This window comes from Hyla sarda, chromosome 6 (genome assembly GCF_029499605.1).
Source record: "Hyla sarda isolate aHylSar1 chromosome 6, aHylSar1.hap1, whole genome shotgun sequence".
NCBI lineage: Eukaryota > Metazoa > Chordata > Amphibia > Anura > Hylidae > Hyla > Hyla sarda.
In genome coordinates, this window is record NC_079194.1 from 216,068,813 (window position 1) to 216,094,147 (window position 25,335).

At 43.1% G+C, this 25,335-nt stretch overlaps 1 protein-coding gene across 2 annotated transcripts in view; it reads right to left on the reverse strand.

Annotated features, from left to right (window-relative positions):
* Positions 1 to 25,335, reverse strand: part of NECAB2 (N-terminal EF-hand calcium binding protein 2) — a 223,908-nt gene that overhangs the window by 148,676 nt on the left and 49,897 nt on the right. Inside the window, exons 1-2 of one of the 2 annotated variants that reach the window (XM_056526415.1) lie at positions 3,734 to 3,882; positions 696 to 804 (exon numbers count right to left, since the gene is read on the reverse strand). In XM_056526415.1, the coding sequence (XP_056382390.1) occupies positions 696 to 804; positions 3,734 to 3,779 (155 nt within the window). In that variant the 5' untranslated portion in view covers positions 3,780 to 3,882. Of the gene's footprint in view, positions 1 to 695; positions 805 to 3,733; positions 3,883 to 25,335 lie in introns of those variants that run through there. The other variant, XM_056526414.1, reaches the window with a different exon arrangement.

The following is a 25,335-nucleotide window of genomic DNA, read 5'->3' on the forward strand; positions in this document are numbered from 1 at the left end:
GCATGGCATCATGAGGGGGCGGGGCTATGACATCATGAGCTCCCAGCGTCGGCTCCAGCGTTCGGAACAGTTTGTTTCAAACGCTGAGCAGCGGAGTACCCCTTTAAGTATTAAGACAAGAAACATAGGGAAAAAAAGAAGTGCATGAAAGTATATGGCTATTTTTACATCTGCATTTAGCCCTGCCATTAACGGGGGTGCCATTTTCCTTACTCTCCCTTTTGTGATCAAGAATAGTGCAGTACATAAAGCGAGTCTAGCACTTCTTGACTAGCATTAGAAGCCCAGTCTAGATTGCGAACAGAGAAGCGCCAGGAAGTGCAGTAGATGGAAAAGTATAGAAGATGGATTTGTTCTTTTCCTCTCTTTTTAATCCACTCCTATTTTTGGGCCCAGAACACAAGGAAAGGTTGAGATTTTTTTTTTTTAAGTTCTTAAAAATATTATCTGTCTACTAAATCATATCAGGTATTCAGTACTAAGAAAAAACATCAATCCCTTTTATTTTATAAATAGGATAGATTTTATGTCACCACATCTCCCAATATTATAACATTATTTCTTTATTGTGTGATTAACTATAGTAACATTCGAGCGACAGTCCGATAAACAATGCACAGTATGACTAGCAGGCATCTGGTGAGAACAGTTCTGATATGCTCTATTAAGCAGAAGGGAAGGCATCACATTCTTACTTGGTGTTGTCAGAGTCGATGGTGTGAAACAGCTTTTCAAGTTCCTCCTCGTTGAGGGTCCCATCTGAGAAAAAAGCCTGGAACTCCTCCAGAGACAACTTTCCATCATCTAGAAAAGAATCATTGGTTAAGAACATGTCCAGAGGGGTCATTTACTTAAAAAGATATTTAAAGGGGTACTCCGGTGCTTACACATCTTATCCCCTATCCAAAGGATAGAGGATAAGATTCCTTGATCGCCGGAGTCCCGCTGCTGGGGACGCCCGTGATCATGCACGCGGCACCCCGTTTGTAATCAGTCCCCGGAGCGTGTTCGCTCCTGGTCTGATTACGGTGTGTGACGTCACACCTCCGCCCCCGTGTGATGTCACGCTCTGCCCCTCAATGCGGGACTCCCACGATCAGGCATCTTATCCCCTATCCTTTGGATAGGGGATAAGATGTGTAAGCACCGGAGTACCCCTTTAATCATATTTGTAAAGGCATCAAAACCTTAAAGCTGTTGTGAAAATAATAAGACAAGTTTTATTTAGTGCAGTCATAGGTTAACAAAAAATCCCAAGACCTTAAAGGGGCACTCTCGTGGAAACCTTTATTTATTTATTTATTTTTTTAAATCAACTGGTGCCAGAAAGTTAAACAGATTTGTAAATCACTTCTATTAAAAAAAATCTTAATCCTTCCAGTACTTTTTAGGGGCTGTATACTAAAGAGAAACCCAAAAAAAGAAACGCATTTCCTCTGATTTCATCCCCACAGTGCTCTCTGCTGCCCTCTGCTGTCCATTTTAGGAACTGTCCAGAGCAGTAGAAAATTCCCATAGCAAACATATGCTGCTCTGGACCGTTCCTAAAATGGACAGCAGAGGTCAGCAGAGAGCACTGTGGTCATGACATCAGAGGAAATGCCTTTCTTTTTTGTATTTCTCTTTAGTATATAGCCCCTAAAAAGTACTGGAAGGATTGAGATTTTTTAATAGAAGTGATTTACAAATCTGTTTAACTTTCTGGCACCAGTTGATTTAAAAAAAAAAAAAAAAAGGTTTTCCATGGAGTACCCCTTTAACAAAAGGGTTTATTAAAGGGGTATTCCAGGCAAAAACATTTGGGATAAGATGTCTGGGGATAGGGGATAAGATGTCTGATCGCGGGGGGCCCGCTGCTGAGACCCCCCGCGATCTCCCTGAGGGGGTGCTGAATCTCCAGTTTCGGAAACCTCCGGGTTTCCAGGATTGGAGACGTGACGTCATGCCACGTCCCATCCATTCATGTCTATGAGAGGGGGCGTGACTGCCGTCACGCCCCCTCCCATAGACCTGAATGGAGGGGGTGTGGTGTGACGTCCCCAGTCCCGGAAACAGTTTCCGAAACTGGAGATTCAGCACCCGTGGGTGCTGCAGGGAGATCGCGGGGGGTCTCAGTAGCAGGACCCCCGCGATCAGACATCTTATCCCCTATTTTTTGGATAGTGGATAAAATGTTTTTGCCCGGAATACCCCTTTAAAATCTATGTCCAATGAGTTCATAAAGTGAATTATTGTTCACAACCTGTAAGACTGTCAAGGAAGGACTAAAAGGAAATTGAATTTCTTAAGGATGACTAGCAGAACATGGAGACTAGGTCATGAATTAACCTAACAAAATGTTCTGTGATGAACATCCTGACTATCTCTGCTATGTATACAGAAAGGCAAATCAAATTATTTCAGAATGGCGATTACTCACTAAAAAGACAAACACTATGATAATACACAGCATGCGTATGAAGGAAGATGCAGTGCACAAAACATTGACACTGTTTCCATGTACTAGATAAACGATGGTAATCATTTTTATGTTAAAAAAAATATCATACGTGGTCAAATACATCATACGTGGTGACAGAGCGCCATTAGATGTCAGGAGAAAAGAAAAACCTTTTCAGTTCGATCTGACGGTAACTGACTGTACGTGTGCGGGCCCCGTATCATCCAGCTGCTGTATAAATCGCAAATTACCTATTTGGGTCCTTGTAAATACTAACAAATAAAGTTTGCTATAACAGGTACAGTGGACGTATTGTTCCAGTGGGAGCAAAGATCATCCTTTATATTTTACAAAGTCCTTAATAGGAAATTCTTGGATGACGATTCATAATCTCTTCTATTAATAAGGAGTAGCAATAAAAAAAACAAGAAAAAAATACCAAACTAATCACCATCATTTGTCACGTGCAAACCATTTACCAAACTGATCACCATTTACCAAACCAAACCATTTACCAAACTGATCACCATCATTGGTCACGTGCAAACCATTTACCAAACTGATGGATCTGAAAAGTCGTGTTTTGTCGTGTGTATAATCCCTATATACCTTATGGTATGCAATGAAATAAAGGTGTTTGGCTATTTTCATATGCGGTAAAAAAGAGTGCCCCCCTCCCGATCTAAAAAATTGCTCATCACAGTAAAATGCTTTAAGATAAACCATGAATAAAATAATTGGTGGACTAGAATATTGCCTAAGCAGGTTGGATAAACGTACAGCTAAGCAGAATAGGCTACAGTATTCCGGCTGCCCAATGAAGTGTCTTGACATAATATCAAATAAATATGAGTAACTGTAGTTTAAGGCTTCCATCAGGTTTGTTTTATGCGTAGAAGTGTGTATTCTCTAATGTAATCCTCCTTTATATGTCTTCTCCATCCTTCATCTTTAAGACAGGATACACAGGACAGACGGAACCACCAGCTTAACCATCGACTGTGTAGCTCTTTGTGAAAATTCCCTGTGTGGACTTGTAAAAAGTAACTTATAACAAATCACCACAACCCATTGCTATTACTACATACATAATGCTTACTACCAAGTGGGTAATACAAATTATTTGGCTATTAAAGTTCAGTACATTACATCTAAAAGTAACTAATGATGGACCAACACATAGGGATTTTTTCCAGAACACCTCCTTAAGAAACAAAAACATTCTCCAAACAATAAGATTCTGCTTTCATGGATCTTATAAAAATGTTTATAGGTCACATATAAAACTCCTACCTGTTTTCAGCTGGGATAGGAAAACTTGGAGCATCCTTCGAGCCATTTTGGATAGTATAAGAAATGAATCAGAGTCATTAAGGAGAGTGATCGAAACGCCCTCCTCAGTGGCAGAGGAAGCGCACGCTGTCTCTTGTTCATTATAAATAATTTAGGCCTCTCATTTGGGAATCCCTTGAAGATTGGGCACCCCACAGAGGGCAATTAACAACAGCCATAGAAGGAGCGGCCCTGTTCGGTTTAATTGAATACACAAAGCTGTGTTTAATCTAGTAAGGAAGGTCAGGGCACAGTTTATTCTACATGAATCGATTATGGTCGCCTTTGACTTACTAGAATGTATGGATGAAAAGACTGTGTTTGGATTGCTCATTTAGCTCAATGAATGCAATATAAACCAGTCTAATGGGTAAGGCTTTAATTCATGGCTAGAAACTTGGCTTTTCACTACTGAAAACCTGAGAATTTACCATGAAACAGCAAGAAGATTTAGTTGTCCATGTACTTGTAAGACCAATACGTAATAAACATCACTTCTCATATATGGGGAGATTTATCAAAACCTGTGCAGAGGAAGAGTGGTGTAGTTGCCCATAGCAACCAATCAGATTGCTTCTTTCATTTTCCACAGGCCTCTTTAGAGGCCTGTGGAAAATGAAAGAAGCTATCTGATTGGTTGCTATGGGCAACTGCACCACTCTTCCTCTGCACAGGTTTTGATAAATCTCCCCCATAATCCCCAGCTAACAAAAGTGTCTCTGTAGGGTTAATAAAAATGTATTATTGACCCTAGACACCAAATAAAAAATAAAATTTCATATATTTTCATTTCAAATGTTTCCTCCATGTTGGCATTAAAGACTAAAGAACTACCTAAACATATCTGCAATGCTACATCTTAAGCCCCTTTGAGACGGGCCGACGTGACCCCAAAAGCTAGCTCCAAGCTCCTAGGTTGGAGCTCGTTAGTGCCTTTACGAGGCTCGGTCATCGTGTAGGCAGGGCAGGAGGTGCGATCGCTGGTTCATTCGTGCAGCCCCCCACTTCCATAATTGTCGTCCGCACAGGTCTCGTTCACATGTTTATGTACGGCTGACAAACAATTCTTAGACCAGCATAAATGATGCCAACAAATCAACGTTCATTAACTGATCTCTTGCCCTTTAAAGGCATACTCCACCCCTAGAGATTTTTGGATAGGGGATTAGATGTCTGATCGCCCTGCTGCACTTGGTGTTTGTTTAGATTGTCGGGTGAAGCTACGGAGGCTCGTGAGGTCACGGCTGCACCCCGCTCCTGATATCACGGCCACGCCCCCTCAATGCAAGTCTATGGTAGGGGGTTTGAAGCCCCTACCATAGACTTGCATTGAGGGCGCATGGATGTGACGTCACGAGCCTCCGCTCCACATCGCCAGTCATCTGGCACGGGGACCAGACCCCCGCAATCAGACATCTTATCCCCTCTCCTTTGGAGAGGGGATAATATGTTTAGGGGTGGAGTACCCCTTTATCTCAGGTTTATTATCAGGAACAAATGTTCCTGCAAATGTTCACTCGGCTGATAATGGGCCAGTGTATAAGGTCCTTTAGCTTGCTTGTGAGTATCGGTCATAGGATCTAAATGAGTCTTTTTTTGTTGGTAAGCCATATTGTGGGCACATCATTTTTAGTTAATCTATGAAGAATTCATCAATGTAGTTTAGAGAAGAATCCTGTGAATCCCTAAGGGGCTGGAGCCAGGCTGCTGACTCAGTGCGGGGCTGATACGTATTTACTGTTCAGTCAGCAGTTCTTCTGATTTACGTTTAACGCTTAATGAACGGATCGTGCCGCAGGATTTCAAGCACTTTATAATTTATGGCATGGTCTTGTCGTCTTCATTATTTTCAATGTGTACAAGAACAAGCTTTGTAATTCTTACCTTGAGGCAATAGTCACGACATGGCAGCAACACTTTTCCTGATGAATGAACAATTTCATTCTCTATTGATTTCCCCTAAGAAAACTGTAATCCTTATCCTGGCCAGTGACCTGGTCTACAGCAGTGTTAAGTTTGACAGCAAACATTTTGTTAGTCATATGTTCGTTTAACTGGCTAACTGTCATAAGATATTAATTCACAAAATCTACAGAGGACTAAATAAAATCTAACAGGTTTAGTTAAAGGGGTATTCCAGCTTTATACATCCTATCCCCTATCCAAAGGATGACAGCAAAATGTCTCAGAAAAAATGGATCTTATTCAGGCCCAGCTACAGTGGAAGACAGATCATGATATCCTTGGATTTACTTCATAAGGTTTATTTAAAGGCACAACAGCAACGCGTTTCTTGCCCACAAAGGGCACTTCCTCAGGCAATGTGCATGACTATCCAAAGGATGTACGATCGCAGGGGTCCCGCTGCTGGGGACCCCCGCAATCTCAGTGCAGCCCATTGCATTTTGTGCCAGGCACTGCCTCCGAGACTGGGACGTGAAGTCATGGCCACGCCCCTCCTTTCATGTCTATGGGAGGTGGCATCCCTGTTTTGCACCGAGATCGTGGGGGTCCCCATTGGCAAGATCCCTGCGATCATACATCATATCCTCCATCCTTTGGATAGGGGATAAGATGTATAAAGCTGTAATACCCCTTTAAAGTGTAATGAAAATTATAGAGAAATATATACATATAAAACTAGACGTGTGAATGTATATATATTTCAGCATAACTTCCAAAACGGAAAAAACTTTGTACATGTTAGTTATATGTCAACTAAAAATATAGCAGAGTTAACTTAAAGGAGTACTCCAGTAGAAAACAAATGTTTTCAAATCAACCAGAAAGTTATACAGATTTGTAAATTACTTCTATATAAAAATCTTAACCCTTCCAGTATTTATCAGTTGCTGTATGCTCCAGAGGAAGTTGTGTAGTTATTTCCAATCTGACCACAGTGCTCTCTGCTGACACCTCTGCCCGTGTCAGGAACTGTCCAGAGTAGGAGCAAATGCCCATAGCAAACCCCTCCTGCTTCTTGCTGAAACGGACAGAAGTGTCAGCAAGAAGCCCTGTGGTCAGACAGGAAAGAAACACACAACTTCCTCTGGAGCATACAGCAGCTGATAAGTACTGGAAGGATTAAGATTTGTCATAGAAATAATGAAGTATGAAACACCCTGCTGGCTGTTACGCAGGAAGGTGAAGTGAATAGTTAGTGCGGGGGGGGGGGGGGGGGGAGAGATATAAGGTAGGCTTATGAGGTTGGGATATAAGGACAAGATACAAGGGCAGGATATGAGGTCAAGATAGGAGGACAAGAGAGTCATTGTCACTTTTTCTTTTCCACAAGTTTTAGGTAGGAAGACCGGGCAACGCCAGCTACTCCTCTAGTGCATAAATAAAGCAAATTAAATATATACTCCTGAAGAAAATAGCTATTGACCTGTCATTACTTATAGTATTGATATTAATATAGTACTAGACAAAAAGATTAGTACTGATCAGATCTCTTCCCAAAACTTCTCTAACTAACATTTTAGTATAGTTTTAGTGAGTTAACTAAAATGTCAATAGATTTGAGTCATAGTTTTAGGTATAACTTTTTATTTAGTTTTAGGCTAGTTTTAGTCACCAAAAAGTGTTCTTGACTAAAACTATGATGAAAATAATTAATCGACAAAATTAACACTTGTCAACAGGAGAATCTTAGTATGTACTCACCAGGACAAATTGTTGCTGAACCCTTAATTACATCATTACCTGTACAATACCACTGATGGCAGAACAAGTCTGTAGAAATATTTTAGGTGGGAAAGAACACCAGATTGTATAGTTATACTGTTATGCTCTTCCACAGAATAATTTCTCGAAACAACCCTATGTGAATAAATGGGAAACTCCTCTGGCAATGGAATTATCCTGTAATTCATAGTACTATATGTATGTGGTCCTATTAGGTTTCACATACTTCCCTGATGCCCAACCCTAATACTGTGCTTAAAAGATATATGCTTAAAAGAGCACTGTCATTTATATAATGTAGATAATACCAATTGTTTCTCTATTTTTATTTCATATTTGTAATATACATTGGTTAAAATGTTTTTATGTTTTTGGCTGAAAACATACTGTCTTATTCCTGTAGCTATCGACAAGCAGAGTTCTGTACACTGAGGACAAGCAGGACTCTGTGCAGTGAGGAAAAGCAGGGCTCTGTACACTGAGGACAAGCAGGGCTCTGTACACTGAGGACAAGCAGGGGCTCTGTACACTGAGGACAAACAGGGCTCTGTACACTGAGGGCAAGAAGGGCTCTGTATACTGAGGACAAGCAGGGCTCTGTATACTGAGGACAATCAGGGCTCTGTACACTGAGGACAAGCAGGTATCTGTGCAGTGAGGACAAGCAGGGCTCTGTACACTGAGGACAAGCAGGGCTCTGTACACTGAGGACAAGCAGGGATCTGTACACTGAGGACAAGCAGGGATCTGTGCAGTGAGGACAAGCAGGGCTCTGTACACTGAGAACAAGCAGGGCTCTGTACACTGAGGACAAGCAGGGCTCTGTGCAATGAGGACAAGCAGGGCTCTGTATACTGAGAACAAGCAGGACTCTGTACACTGAGGGCAAGCAGGGCTCTGTACACTGAGGGCAAGCAGGGCTCTGTACACTGAGGACAAGCAGGGCTCTGTACACTGAGGACAAGCAGGGGCTCTGTACACTGAGGACAAACAGGGCTCTGTACACTGAGGGCAAGAAGGGCTCTGTATACTGAGGACAAGCAGGGCTCTGTATACTGAGGACAATCAGGGCTCTGTACACTGAGGACAAGCAGGTATCTGTGCAGTGAGGACAAGCAGGGCTCTGTACACTGAGGACAAGCAGGGCTCTGTACACTGAGGACAAGCAGGGATCTGTACACTGAGGACAAGCAGGGATCTGTGCAGTGAGGACAAGCAGGGCTCTGTACACTGAGGACAAGCAGGGCTCTGTACACTGAGGACAAGCAGGGCTCTGTGCAATGAGGACAAGCAGGGCTCTGTATACTGAGAACAAGCAGGACTCTGCACTGAGGGCAAGCAGGGCTCTGTACACTGAGTGCAAGCAGGGCTCTGTACACTGAGGGCAAGCAGGGCTCTGTACACTGAGGACAAGCAGGGTTCTGTACACTGAGGACAAGCAGGGTTCTGTACAGTGAGGACAAGCAGGGCTCTGTACACTGAGGACAAGCAGGGCTCTGTACACTGAGGACAAGCAGGGCTCTGTACACTGAGGACAAGCAGGGCTCTGTACACTGAGGACAAGCAGTGCTCTGTACACTGAGGACAAGCAGTGCTCTGTACACTGAGGACAGACAGGGCTCTGTGCACTGAGGACAAGCAGGGCTCTATGCAGTGTGGACAAGCAGGGCTCTGTACACTGAGATCAAGCAGGGCTCTGTACACTGAGGACAAGCAGGGCTCTGTACACTGAGGACAAGCAGGGCTCTGTACACTGAGGACAAGCAGGGCTCTGTACACTGAGGACAAGCAGTGCTCTGTACACTGAGGACAAGCAGTGCTCTGTACACTGAGGACAAGCAGGGCTCTGTGCAGTGTGGACAAGCAGTGCTCTGTGCAGTGAGATTCTGTGACACACTCCTGAATCACACAGCAGGATGATTGACAAGCCAGAAGCCTGCACAAAGCCTTACTTCTCCTGCCCTCACTTCTTGTATTTTGTCTCAGCGGAGACACACAGACAATAGCTGTAGAGACATGACAGAATTTTTTAACCCAAAAATGTACACATTTTTTAACCAATGTGTATTAAAAATATACATATGTTATTATCTACATTATATATTTTTTTGCAAATGACAGGCACACTTGACAGGGAATCTGTCAGCTGCAACTCATGTTCCAAACTGTTAAAGGAAAACAGTCATCCTGTTCACCCACACTAAACCCAATACACCCGATTATAATGTGGGTGAATAGAAGACCGATGCTGGTCACATGAGCACTTGTGCCTACTAAGCGCTCATGTGACCAGTAGCCATAAATGCACAATTTCCCCCAGGGGACCCGGCTCCAGCAAGCAATTCAGCAAAGATAGAAGCGGATCTTCAGAGGGATCGGGCGCCAGACTGAAGGTGGGTATCTTAGTCAGAGGCACCTCAACGGTCTCCTGTTTACCCTCACTATAACCATGTGTATTATGTTTAGTGTGGGACAGGATGATCGTTTTCCTTTAAACACTGGTAAATACCTAATTAGTAAAAATAGACATATGATAACTTTTATATATCAGTCTGTGCTTCAATAACGTACAAAGTCACGTTTCCAAGCCTCTGAAGCTCTGAGGGCTGGAACTCCTCCTCTTTCTCCCCTTCCTAAGGAAACGTTCCCACTTGCATACTTTGCTGCTGATTTTCTGCCCTTTTACTTCAATGGGAAAGAATGTTCCCCGTTTTTAAATCTTGCACTAGTGCACAATCTGTATGAGCAGAGCAGGAAGAGATTTAGAAACAAGGTTCGGTTTCCAGCTGACTGTCAATCAAGCAGGGACAGGGATTTGAGGGGAGTGAGGAGGTGCTCCAGTCCTCATTACTGCAAGAAATTTAGGAACGCCTTATTTCACCAGAGAATAAAAACATTTTTCTATGTGATCAAAGCACAGACAGATATATAAACACACAGGTACCATAAGTTGTCCTAACAGCTGACAATGTCAGCAGTTTGGAAAGTGAAGATCGACTTACAGATTCCCCTTAAATGGACACTCATTAAATTTTTTTTTGCTATTGCACTTTGTTTAAAAAAAAAAAAGTTTTCTATGTTTTACTTGTGTTTAAAAAAGCTGCCACTAGCTGTCTCCCTACTTGTCCAGAGCACATTTCCCCCTATCTCTTGCACAGACTTTGGACTCATGCTGGCCTAGCAGAAGTCCAAAAGCAGTAAATGCTGAGGGGTGTGTGCAGCCTTAGCCAATCAGAGCTCATCTCACACACTGAACTGCTCTGGGCTGTGTGTAGCAGAGTGAGGGAAGAAGCTCTCCCCTGTATGGCTTCAGATGATGTCACCCCTGCTGGGGAATGCCCCTTCCCAGTCTGTGAATCTGACTGAGACTGAGCAGAAAATACAGAGCAATATCAAGGTAGAAAACTAACAAATAATAAAAATAAATGCAAGGGGTGGTTTATCATGATGGGGACAGTGAACTGGGAGGATTATAAAATTCAACAAGATCATGACAGGTACACTTTAACAGGTCATCAATGGCTGCAAACTGGCCCCCTCCCTGTTGATAATGGACTTTTACAAATACTGGCCCTATGTTCAGGGCCAGTGTTAGGGTGGGGCAATCCGAGCAATTTCCCAGGGCCCCCATCCCCCCAGGGGGCCCCCTGTGGGCTGCTCAATGGTGGATCCAGGGGGGGGGGATCCGCCACTGATCAGCCCACAAGGGGCCCCGTCACATTCGAGACATCACTGTGTCTTTTCGGGACACAAGGATGTCCCGGTTACCTTTCTGTGGCCCCACGTTAACTTTAAAACCACAGGGGCCACCGGGACATAGCGCACGCAAGGACGTCACTGACGTCCCGTGCGTGAGCGCGCCCATTGGAACGGAGGATCAGAGCATCGAGGAGGACGACGCGCGTGCGCATGGTAAGTTACCTGCACGTCATCTTCAGTGCCCCGACCACCGCTCCTCCGGTCCCGGGACCTACTGCTATGGCCTATAGGCCATAGCAGTAGATTGTGACCCCTGAACGGAGGAGCGGTGGACGGAGCACTGAAGTGGGGCAGTACACATACATACTCTCCACCCGCAGTGGTCTTCAACCTGCGGACCTCCAGAGGTTTCAAAACTACAACTCCCAGCAAGCCCGGGCAGCCATCGGCTGTCCGGGCTTGCTGGGAGTTGTAGTTTTGAAACCTCCGGAGGTCCGCAGGTTGAAGACCACTGCGGCCTTCGACATCATCCAGCCCCCTCTCACCCCCTTTAGTTCGGATGATGACAAGAGGATGATGAAGGGGGGGGGATGATGAAGGGGGGGTGTGGGATGATTACAAGGGGATGATGAAGGGGGGATGTGTGGGATGATGACAAGGGGATGATGAAGGGGGGATGTGTGGGATGATGACAAGGGGATGATGAAGGGGGGATGTGTGGGATGATGACAAGGGGATGATGAAGGGGGGTGTGTGGGATGATGATGAAGGGGGGTGGGGATGATGACAAGGGGATGATGAAGGGGGGTGGGGATGATGACAAGGGGATGATGAAGGGGGGGTGTGGGATGATGACAAGGGGATTATGACAGGTGATGATGATGAGGATCTGGATGATGACAGGCGGTGATGATGATGAGGATGTTAATGACGGGGGTCTGGATGATGACAGGGGGGGATGATGTATTTCCCACCCTAGGCTTATACTCGAGTCAATAACTTTTCCTGGGATTTTGGGTTGAAATTAGGGGTCTCGGCTTATACTCGGGTCGGCTTATACTCGAGTATATACGGTAACATTATATTTTGATAGTTTGGTCCTTTACGCATGCAGCGATACCAAATATATTTATTAATAATTTTTTTATGCTTTTTGAGGATAAAATAGGAAAAAAGGGGCATTTTAAATTTTTATTGGGGCTTTTGCACATTTTTTTAAACTTTTTTTTAAAACTATTTCAAATGCCCACATTGCTGCAGATGCCATGATCTGTATTGGTCACGGCATCTGATGGGTTAATGGCGTATTTCAGCGTGATCCCTTATGTCCACAATTACTGGCTGGTCCCTGGCTGCTAACGGGACCTACCGTGCAGGATGCAAGCAATGGTCCTGTGCTCGCGTCATGCACATGACATAAACGTACGTCATGGTGCGTTAAGTCCCACCGCATCATGATGTACTTTTAGGTCAATTGTCGTTATGGGGGTAAAGCAGAATTCTGATCAAGTCTGATAAATTAATTTGGAACTGATCATAATTTTACCTAAAAGTGTGTTCAAGTAAGGAAGGGTGGGCTGGAGGGGTGGGGGGGGTGTGTGTGGCTTTGGTGGGTGGAGATAAGTCATCAGAAAGCCTGCCTGAAGGAAATGACTGAACTGAATTGAGAAACTTGCAGCTCTAGTTGCAAAATAGTGGAAGATATTTTATAGCAACCGATTACAAAATTGCCTATAGTAATCTGCCATAGTAGATAAAGTGCAAGAAAAGTGTTCATAGTTTGGTAACACTCAGATATCTGGGCCGTTCATGCACAGTTATTTAGACTGATACTGTCTGGCTCCATAGGAATTGGACAAAGATCTTTAGATGTCTGATATCTGCCAGATTACTTTGTATAAACTCTACTAAGTTCAAGTAGGGCTGGACGGTGTACCGGTTCATACCAAATACCGAAATTTTTGTCCTGAACGATATGAATTCTTCCCATACCGCAATACCAGTTTGGCCCCTCCCCCTTGGGAATGAATTATCAGCCCAGCGTTGCACTGTCCCCACATTGGGGAACTAATCATATGTGACCCATGAGCACTGTTCTGCCCCCAGCGCTGCATTGTCCCCATCAGGATAAATGCTCACATATCTGCCCTCCTTGTCCTCCTGTTTGTTGCGGGCCGCTGGCGCTGTCACTCTATACTGTACGCTGTATCCCTATGCCCGGGCTGCAAAAGATAAACAAAATAAACTTTAACTCACCTTCCCCGTTGGTCCGGACCAGCTTCCTGGGGACGGGAATGTCGGACAGCGATGTCCCACCTCGGCCGGTGATAGGTTGGCTTCTTACATGACAGCGGGCTCAGCCTATCACCGGCCGAGGCAGAACATCGCTGCGGCCGGTGATAGGCTGACATCTCTCCGACATTCACGTCCCCAGAAAGAGCGTAAAGCCAACGTAGGAACGTGCATTAACGTTTATTTTGTTTACCTTTTGCAGCCCAGACATAGGGATACAGCATACAGTATAGAGCGTGTCAGCACCGGCGGCCCGCAACAAACAGGAGGACAAGGAGGGCAGCGCTTGCGGGTGATATGTGAGTATTTACCCCGATGGGGACAGTGGAGCGCTGGGCTCATAATTAATTTTGGGGGCGGGGAAAATACAGCTATATACCGTGGAACCGCCATAAGTTACAAAAATACCGTGATACACATATTTGGTCATACTGCCCAGCCCTAAGTTCAAGGACCTCTGATGACACGACAAAAACCTTGCCAAAAGGACATCCCCGTATAACACTGTCCTACTTTTCTGTATTACATGAAGGTTTATTTACAATGAAGTGAAATCTTTTTACAAAGGGAAAATTATTCCTCATTCCATGTCGAGTGGTGCTTTACATCAGCATCAGCTGGATAGAATGCTTTATTTCTTCTCCTAATTCTTTCCTAGGTGACTCCAGCTGCTGCCCTTCCTCCCATCTCTAGTAAGAAAAGAATGATGACATTCTGAATGAATTGCATTTAGGATATTCTTAGAATTTCATCCATAAAGCTAAATTTACACACGGTATTCTCAACTGGCAGCTCAACAAGGCGGCTGATCATGCAGTCCTCACAACAGGTGGGGGACCTGTCACACGCTTACGGTATTCATATTCAAAAAGCTTTTTACACTACAAACACAAGGTTAAAATGGGGGATGTCAGACTTCATTAGAGAATAATTCTGGTAACGTTTTGCCAATCACAATAATTTGACATTATTTTTTGTCACAAGTTGTTCTTCATGTACATAGTAAAAGTAGGCCGATATCATTTGTAGTTTTTTTTTTTACAATGCAAAAAATCATGAAATGTAAAAAAAATTGGATTGTTTTGCTATTTTAACACTTATAAGTTGCAAATATTTATACTTTCTGACCAAATAGTTTATGAAACTTATACTTTCAGATGTCTACTTTATTTTGAAAGCATTTCTTTTGTTTTTAATTAACATTTTAAATGAATTAGAAAAATTCGAAATTAGCTTTTTTTCACAAATGCATCAATTGTGGGACATATTTTTTGTACATTGCTTCTAATATTGAAAGAAATGCACCCTATATTTTATTGAGCTGCTCGGCCAGTGTTTGGAAATACCCCCACTTAGGCCATATTTGGTTCCTTGGTCGCGTGGTAGGACCCAGAAGGAGAGGAGCGCCATTTGGCTTTCAGGACATCATTTTAGGCCGAATGGATTATAGGCCGCACTTCATGTCTGCAAAGGGTTTTAGCTGCCAGAACCCCCACAAGTGACCCCATTTTGGAAACTACACCCCCTAAAGTATTCACCTAAACCAAAAGTGAGTACCTTGAGTCCTTTTTGTGTGGCTGGAATGGATACAAAGTCAGTGGAAACATTTAAATTTTCTTCTTTTTTTCACAAATGCATCATTTGTGGGACATATTTTTTGTACATTGCATCTGAAAAGTAGAAAATGCGCTCCATTTTTATTACGCTGTTCGTCCCGTGTTCGGTAATACCCCCACTAAGGCCATATTTGGTTGCATGGCCACATGGTGGGACCCAAAAGGAAAGGAGCACCATTTTGCTTTCAGGATATCATTATACAAATTATAGGCCACACTTCATCTTGCAAAGCATTCCAGCTGTCAGAACAATACTGCACCCCCAGACGTGACCCCATTTTCGAAACTACACCCCCTAAAGTATTCACCTAGGGCAAAAGTGAGTACGATGAGCCCTTATTGTGTGGCTAGAATTATTTCAAAGTCAGTGGAAAAAATTGAAATAAGCTTTTTTCCCCACAAATTCTTTATTTGTGGGACATCATTTTGGTACGCCGCTTTTGAAATGGAGGAAATACACCCCATATTTTATCACGCTGTTCGTCCCAGGCTGGGCAGTACTCCTACATAGGCCATATCTGGTTGCCTGACCACCTGGTAGAACCAAGAAGGAGAGGAGCCCCCTTTGGCTTTCAGGGCATCATTATATGAATAGTCCCCATTCATACTGCATTTCTGCAGTATAGGTGTCCGTTGTCATGTCAAAAAAGGGATGCCGATGTATAATGTAGCAGTCTCATTCAGAAATGAATGGAGCTGCTACAGTATACGTCAGCATCACTTTTTTTGACTTGATTCTGACGGATACCTCTAACATACTGCCTAATCGCAGTATGAACAGGACGCAGTGTAGGGTCACATAGAGTGCATCCGCAGCATATTTCACACCACAATTTCCCCCCCAGCAGTCACAAGGGTGAGATTTCTGCTGCGGCTGGGTAGCTGAGTGTGTCTGCTCATGACTGCTGGTGGGAAATACTCCGCTATGAATGGACACACTCAGCTACCCAGCCGCAGCAGGGAGGTCATTATTGGGACTGTTGCCGGGCATCCGAAGCATGTAATATGCTGCGGATGTGCGCAGTGTGATCCTACACATCATGCATTTTTATTTTTCATTATATTTATTCAATATATGTATTTTTTTTAAACTTTTTTGCATTTTATTTAAAAAAATTTATTTTATTTATTTATTTTATGTTATTTTTTTTACACTGTTTTTTAATGCTTTAGAATACTTAGTATTCCCTAGCATTGCAGTTATATGGTGCCTGCCAGTTTTGACAGGCAATAACAGGGGCAGACCTGGAGTCCTTGTAAAGACCCCCAGCTGCCCAGGTAACATGCAGCACCCTGCGATCGTTGCGGAGTGCTACAGGAGAGAGACAGAGGGAACCCCCTCCTTCTGTCAAAACTCCTTACAGCTCACAGTCGCTTCCGACCGCGGCAGTAAGGGTTAAACTGCCGGGACCGAAGTTTACTTCGGTCCCGGCAGTGCGGCAGTGTCCCGGCTGTGTGTTGCAGGGGAGTGTGCACTGGGCAGCACCCACAAGAACCATGAACGTGTATACTCATCCCGGTGCAGGAACGTGTATCCTGCCTGGACGTGTATACACGTCCATAGTCGTTAAGGTGTTAATCAACGGACCCTGGCAGTATAATAGAAACTCCTTATGTCCTAAATACTCCCCTGATGACATAGCTGAATAAGGCGATAGAAATGCGTTGGTAGAACCAGTTGCCGGAGATGGATGACTGAGGGAGTGTGATTCCTAGATCGTCCGTGTGAGATGCTCTAATAGATCCAGGATGTGGATTATGGCACTCTGGAGCTAATATAATTGCATAATAACTACAATACAAGAACTTAATACACAATATTTGCTTTTTTATTTTTTATATAACCAATAAAAGGTAAATTTTAGGCACCTCTTACACTGGTATTGGTCAGCTGGTGATATATTAGAGAATATACCATAAAGAAATTTCATATTTATACAAGAAATTGAGTGAAAAAGAAAGTGGTACAGTGATCTCCTAGAATTTACAGAAACTGCAATAAAAGTTCTTTGAAATCTGCAGCATCAATAAGGCGCAGTATACTGTATCTTTTAACAGAATCTAAAAGGGTATTCCCTATTCAGTGATATTTACTGCTGGGAGAGCCTTCATCCTAAGAATAGGAGAAGGATTGTTTCCCAAATGCTTAGAGACACTGTTTATAGGTGGCCAGTGATCCTTTCATACTCTATAGGCAGAGGCATAGCTTGTAGCTTCTGAGCCTATATGCAAAATCTGCAACAGGGCCCCATATGCCAATTATAATACTGGTCTTTTATGGGGAAGATGTGCTTTGGGGCCCCCTTAGGCACCAGGGCCCCAGTGCGACTGCTACCTCTACAGCTTCACTCATGTCTATAGGGCTTTCAAGCATTGCTGACCTCAGAATGACAATTAATGAAGCTCTGATGACGCATGTCTGACTTCCACCGATCAGCTTGTTATCCTCTATTATGTTGAACACTTCTCTCTCTTGCAGTAATCCAGTAATCATTCAATGTTGATCCACTGCTAAAATTACTGTTAAGAAACAAGATGGACTGTTGACTCACTGAGGGATCAGATAACATGTTGCTTATAGTAGTCTATGTAGAGAGGAAGGGGGGGGGAACTGTAATAAGAGGGAATATCCAGTATAACTGAAGATTAAATAAAACTGAGAAGAAAAAAAATGGCAATGAAAAAAAAATTATATATATATATATATATATATATATATATATATATATATATAAATATATATATATATATATATGATAGATATAGTGCTATTTCTCATGTGCATAACATATCATCTACAATGATAGGTAGACTATGTTTTTCATGATTTAAACCTTTTATAGCCCATTGTTTGAAGAAATTGTAACGTGTCCTAGTCAGTTTGACCTCTTCCCTTTGTTGCGGTGGTCTCCTTTATTCGGAATACTTACATTTCTTTTTACTCTAAGAAAACTTGCCAGCAACATGAACTGACCAGGCTAATGTGAGAAGATGATGTATTTGCATTGGTTCTTGGAGCTGCTCATTTCCAGCCACCACATAATACATTTGCTTCTGTTAATGGATCTTACAAGTTCCTGTTATGAAGTTCTTGTCTTTGAGGAGATGCTCTCGGCTGCCAGGGCCTTGCTCAGCACCTAGAGTCCTAATTATTCTATGACAGAGGAAATGGAATATTTACAGAATAAAGGCTGTTCATAGAGGAGGTGCCGGGCTCCTACACACAGATATTAGACAGGGTAATACAACAATTACACAATCAGCATTGGACGTTCTACAGGAGAGTTTAGTTTTATTTTCTTGTTTCATCCCCATCTTTCAATGACTTGGTCATATGAATGCTTGTGTTTTGAAGGATACGTTGTGTTTTTTAATGGCACCATTGAGACATACATATTATGCAACATCACCAAGTGTATCCCTCCCTGCTATCTGAAGCTGCTGTGCAGAGTGATTCCTCCGCAGTTCCCTGGATGCTGCTGGAGCTGAACACAGGCTTCAGGGGTCAGTGTCTATATGTCAGCTATAAGCGCTGCCTCAACTAATAATTCTCTTGGTGATATTGGGCACCGCACAAAGAAGGAAGGGTATGTGTATTCTGGGTGTTGGATGCTGTGTTTGAATCATATACATGCTTAAATGGCCACTGTCATTTGGAAAAAGTTTGCTACATGGTCCCCAGAGCTGTTCATACTCAACACTGGTCTTGATAAAGTTAATAAAGATATGAGAAAATCCCTTGTGTTATTTCTCCATTGCCACAAATAGGAAAATTCCCTGATTTCCAACCATTGCGGAGATCACTGAACGAGTATAAACGGCACAAATCTATGAGGAAGTGTTCGCTTGGCAAAGTGGTAACCGTCCTAAATGCGAAGATTTGTGGAACCACTGGCTCTTACATTTTCCGAAAAAAACTGGTTATAAGGTGACACTCGAGATTAAGCAACATAAGACACCTTGCTACCTCACAGACACAATCTCATAACACATTCATTATTCTCCTTCAATTATTAATGTAGAGATGCAGATTGTTTGTGTTCGATTGTAATGGATTGATTGCTGCATTTTGATCCTGATATACAAATATCATTAGTAACATAGTAACAGAGTTCATAAGGTTGAAAAAAGACCAGAGTCCATCAAGTTCAACCTATATCCCCAATAAGTCCCTACTGAGTTGATCCCGAGGAAGGCATTTAAGGGGTACTCCACCTCTAAACATCTTATCCCCTATCCAAAGGATAGGGGATAAGATGTCTGATCACCGGGGTCCCGCTGCTGGGAACCCCCGCAATCTCTCCTGCAGCACCCCCTGTCATCTGGTGCATGGAGCGAACTTCGCTTCGTGCCTGATGACTGGCGATGCAGGGGCCGGAGGATTGTGACGTCATGGCCCTTCCCCCTTGTGACATCATGCCATGCCCCCTTAATGCAAGTCTATGGGAGGGGGCGTGGCGGACTAACAAACACACGTATAAATGACGAAGTATTTCCCTTTAGTTTACATAGATTTACCCATTTCATTCTATTCTATCTATATAACTTGGAACAGTGCTTGACATTTAATTCAATATTTTGTTATTATTGTCATGACATGTACTTTTCTCATTATTTTCTTTCAAATTTTTTAAAATTAATATAAAACTTTTTAAAAGAAAACATGTCCTCATGTCTTGTCATAAGTATGGATCCGGGAGAACGAGACCAGAGAAGTCTGCACTCGGTGTGATCCAAACTTTTTACATGTTTCTAGGACATGGCAACATTTTTTTCAAATGACAGGTACTCTTTAAAAATAACCAAATTTGTTAAAGGGGTTGGCCACTTTCTAAATAAGAAGGTTATAAAGCCTAATGCATGAAGTAACCACCCCATCTGCATTGATGTGCAGCAAGTAACCTCTTGTAGGAAGGAGACTATAGGCATACGCACGGGGTGTGTCGGGTGTACCTGACACACCCTAATCAAGCCCAGGAGGGGGGGGGATCCACCACCGAGCAGCCCGCAGGGGGCCCCCCGTCACATTCAGGACATCCCTGTGTCCCGAAAGATCTTTTCAGGACACAAGGATGTTCTGGCTACCTCTCTGCGGCCCCTGCATTAAAAACGCCGGGGCCGCCGGGAGGTGGCACACGTAGGACGTCACTGACGTCACATACATGCGCCCATAGGAGAAGAGCAGAGCGGAGAATCGAGGAGGAGGAGGACGCGCGCACGCATGGTAAGTCACCAGCACGTCATCTTCGGTGCTCCGACCACCACTCCTCCAGTCCCAGGACCTACTGCTATGGCCTATAGTCCATAGCAGTAGATCGTGACCCTGGACCGGAGGAGCGGTGGTCGGAACACTGAAGTGGGGCAGTACACAGGCATACAGCCTCCAGCCATACACTGTATATGGCTGAAGGCTGTATGTCTGTGGGGGAACTGTACTGCCAACCTTATGTGGGGGAACTGTACTGCCAACCTAATGTGGGGAACTGTACTGCCAACCTAATGTGGGGGGGACTTATACTGCACCTAATGTGGGGGAACTGTACTGCAACTAATGTGGGGGAACTGTACTGCACCTAATGAGGGGGAACTATACTGCCAACCTAATGTGGGGGAACTATACTGCCAACCTAATGTGGGGAAACTATACTGCCAACCTAATGTGGGGGAACTATACTGCCAACCTAATGTGGGCGAACTATACTGTCAGCCTAATGTACGGGGACTTATACTGCACCTATATGGGTGCAGGTCTGTTTATGTATGTGTGCATGCAAGCAAGAGTGTATTTGTGTGTGTGTGTGTGCATGTATATATATATATATATACATATATATATATATATATATATATATATATATATATATATATACACGCACGCACACACGCGGAGTGAGTTTGTGCTTTAGGGTGCACACCCTTATGCAATAGGCTGTGCACGCCTACGCAGAAGATGCTATAGATTCACAGACACTTCACATGGTCTTTAAGCCCATCAATGTTCCACTACTGCACAAATGTTCTCCCAAGTTACAGGCTGGATGGGGGAACAGAGCAGACAAGTATATTATTCATGTTAGAGCATATAACATATTTAGAAAGTGGCAAAACACTTTATGTAGCATTGGTCAATGTCTCTGATGGACACTGTCAGATGTGATTCCACCCACTATTCACATGCTACACCAATTACAGTAAAGTATTGGAGTATGTCTGGGAATCTGTATTAACAAAAAGGAAATGGTGCATTTTACCCAAAAATCCACGGCTAAACATTATGCGACAAAATTGAAGAAAAAACGTAATTTTGTAAAAATCCACGGCGAAACATTATGCGACAAAATTGAAGAAAAAACGCCATTTTGTAACTTTTGGGGGTTTCCGTTTCTACGCAGTACATATGCCGGTAAAAATGATACCTTATCTTTATTCTGTAGGTCCATACAATTAAAATGATCCCCTACTTATATAGGTTTGATTTTGTCATCCTTCTGGAAACAATCATAACTACATGCAGGAAACTTTATACGTTTAAAAATGCCATATTCTGACCCCTATAACTTTTTTATTTTTCCGCGTATGGGGCGGTTTGAGGGCTATTTTTTTGCGCCATGATCTGAAGTTTTTATCAGTAATATTATTGTTTTGATCAGACTTTTTTAACGCTTTTTATTCATTTTTTAATGGTATAAAAAGTGACCAAAAATACGCTATTTCGGACTTTGGGATTTTTTTGATGTGTACGCCATTGACCGTGCAGTTTAATTAACAATATATTTTTATTGTTCGGACATTTACGCACGCAGCGATACCACATGTTTATTTTTATTTTCCCTTTTTTTTCTGATGGGAAAAGGGGGGTGATTCAAACTTTTATTAGGGAAGGGGTTAAATCACATATATTAACACTTTTTTTCCCTTTTTTTTTTTTTTGCAGTGTTATAGGTCCCATAGGGGGCTATAACACTGCACACACTGATCTTTTACACTGATCACTGGCATGTATTAACAAATTTCCGCCCGGAGATTCCGAGTGCGGCCAGCGACTGAATCAGTCAGCGCTAGGACCACACGGACACTGCACTCTCCAAAAGACTGCAATGTGTTCCACGAGTATTTCCGCCTGAAGAATGAGCAACTCCATTCTTCAGGCGGAAATTTTCAAGCGGATTTTCCGTTCACAAATTCTGATTCACAAATTCCAAAGTGAATTTGTGAATGGAAACCCAATCACTATACTATACATTTTAGTAACCGGAATTTCTGCCTGCAATTTCTAAGCGGAATTACAGGTGGAAATTCCGTAGTGTGAACCTAGCCTTATCCTAGCATCCTGAAACCGATTTCTCAGTGCGACCTATCGGTGGCTTTCAGAAGGGTTATGCTCACCCCTTTGAACCTTTGGAGAATGTCGTCCTCAGTTTTCTTTCTTGGAAGATTACTTCTTATTCGCCATAGACACATCACCAACAGAATTTGAGAGCTTCAGTTTTTTATTTTTTATTTTATTTGAGCCTTATACCATGTTTCTTTCAGACAGAGTTCTGTTAAGATTGATCCCTACATTCATCCCTAAGGTACCTACCTTTAGGAATATTAACCAGGTGATCTCTCTACCTGTTTTGTGCCCCTATCCATCATCCTCTGAGGAGAGAGATCTTCAAGTAGGGGAACTTAAAAAGCCATTAGAGTTCTTTGATGGTCAAGACCTAGCTCCTGCTACTTTTTTAGAGAGTCTTTTTAGGAGTCTTATTCCTTAGGAACAGAGTTGTGGTGCGTCTTCCTGGAGCTTACACTTTATTAGCCACTATAAGCTTGATATTCGAAGTTCAGAAGATGCTGCCATAACGGTGGACTGTTGTGAACTCAGTCCGGCTGGAAGACCCTTCCCATTAGCACTACTTCTTGCTAGGTCCCCACTTGTGCTTCTGGTTAGGCTGTAAGGGAAGCCTTATTACTACCAATAAATTTTAATCCCTTTCCTTTATTTCTACTTTATATATCCCACACTGTATTGGGGGTTTCTCTTAAGGGGACCTTTAGGAGTTTATTAATTTAATTAATTTATGATGAGGCGATTTATGTAAAAAATATCTGCCTGTCCTATGTTATGGTCACGGCAGGTGCTGGATCCTCTGGGCCTAAGTGGATGATGACGTGAGCCGTGCCAGGGAGCGGAGTCTAAGGTGCTGCTGGTTTTCACCAGAGCCTGCGGCAAAGCCGGACGGTCTTGCTGCGGCAGGAGGCACCCAGGTCGCTACCCCTGGCACGACTCGTCCACACAGGTAGCTGGGAGGTGGCGTGGCACAGAAGTAGACTGGCAGGATGTGGAAGGATGGCAGTAGGTCAGGGCAGGAACACAGGTGCAGGCTAGGAAGGTAGCAAGGAACAGGTACATAGTAACAGAGACACAGAACTTTCACTATGGCAATAGACAACCAAAGATCCGGCAGGGAACCAAGGGAGAAGCTGACATTTAAGGACTAGGGTGCAGGTGTAGACACTTGACTAAATAAGCACTGGGCCTTTAAAAGTGAGAGCTCTGGCACGCGTGCGCCCTAGGAGGCGGGGGCACGTGCATCGGGGCTGCGAGGACAGGGAGGTGAGTGACGGGCTAAGATTCACATGCGGGCGCATCCCGCAATGCAAATCTCAGCCCTGCCAGCAGTGGGGACATGACAGAGCGCTCACGGACAGCATGTCTGGCCGGAGCGCGGATGTTACATCCTAATTGTTTCATAAGCAGAAATACCCCACTTGTGCTGCTGTTAGGAAGACTAAGGAAAGACAAATTATCGTTAGGAATTAACGCTTCTTCTGCCACTCCAGGCAGCAGTTTTCTGACAGCAGAACAGACTCCCGGTACCTTAATGAGATCATTAATTCGGCCTCTGTTTAACTATTTTTTCCTTTTAAATACTGCACTTGGAAGCAAGCCAACATTTCCTTGACTGTATCATTGTTACGGGGAGTGGAATTAGGAACAGAAGAGCTTATGCATGGTAACCAGACAGTAAAGGGAGATGTTCTCTGTAAGATATGGTAGCTGACATCCTTAGCGTGACCTGCAATAATTCGCAATCTGTGGTTTATAAAAAGCCATATTATGCAATCCAGATAACAAAAAGCAGGAGGAGCAGATTTCATCAGATCCTCAGCATCACTGGCTTTTGCAATGTGTTTCTATTGCTTTGAACATCAAACATTTTAGACTTGTATTACAGTTTTGCTTTCATGTCAATATAAAAGCTATGGGTACAGCATAGATTTTCAATGCGCCCAAGTTTTACATAAGGTGAAATAAATAAATATATATATATATATATATATATATATATATATATATATATATACACATACACACAAACCGTTCAGAAAGGAAACTTTTGTAAATGGCTAACTCTAAAAAAAAATACTAAAAAATACTTGCTGTGCTTTTCAAAAAGATCAATCGCTGTAGAAAAATCGGCCATTAAATTTCCATCGGTCCCGTCTCCGTCACTTCCCCTTCATTAGAGTCTTTCCAAGTCTGTGTAACAAGATTCATCAAACAGACAAGGGGGTGAGCGCGCCTCATTTTATCTTACCTAACTGTAATTGGTGCCCTTCAAAGTTTGAAGATTTTGCCTACTGGGTCAGACTGACTTTGAATTATTCACGACGACCTTTGACCCATGTCCTTTACATGCTGGTGTAAAAAAGATCAAGGCAATGATGTTTTTTTCTGTTTCTACTGCAAATGCCAAAGCTATGTGCTAATATGAATGCAGCAAAGGATTTTCTCTCTCTCAGAAGCTGGCTGGATATAGGAGAGGTATTCAATCTCCATAACAGTCTGTGCTAACATTGTATATATCAAGACTATTGTTCAAGCCAAGTAATAAGAGCAGACCTCTAGTATCTGGAACGTGTGCACATTTCTGACATAATAGTATGACAGACCTCTCACTTCAATGATTTGCTGTAATACACTCCACATTATGGAAAGATAAAATAAATATTTATCAGTATATTTTTATTTCTGCATTGCTGTATTAATAGAAATCCAAAGTGTAGATGAAGATGGCAGCACTCACCAGTACAGTAGAAAATCTTCTTTACTAAAGTGCAAACTCACATGTAGTGTGGCCGGACCAGGACGCCAAGCAGAATCAGCAGCATCTCTGACAGCTGTTTCACGTGCGCAAGACACGCTTCATCAGATCCTGCCCCTTCAGTCCAGGTTACATACTTAAAAACACCTGTATCGTGACGTGGAAGGAAGGTAGGCTT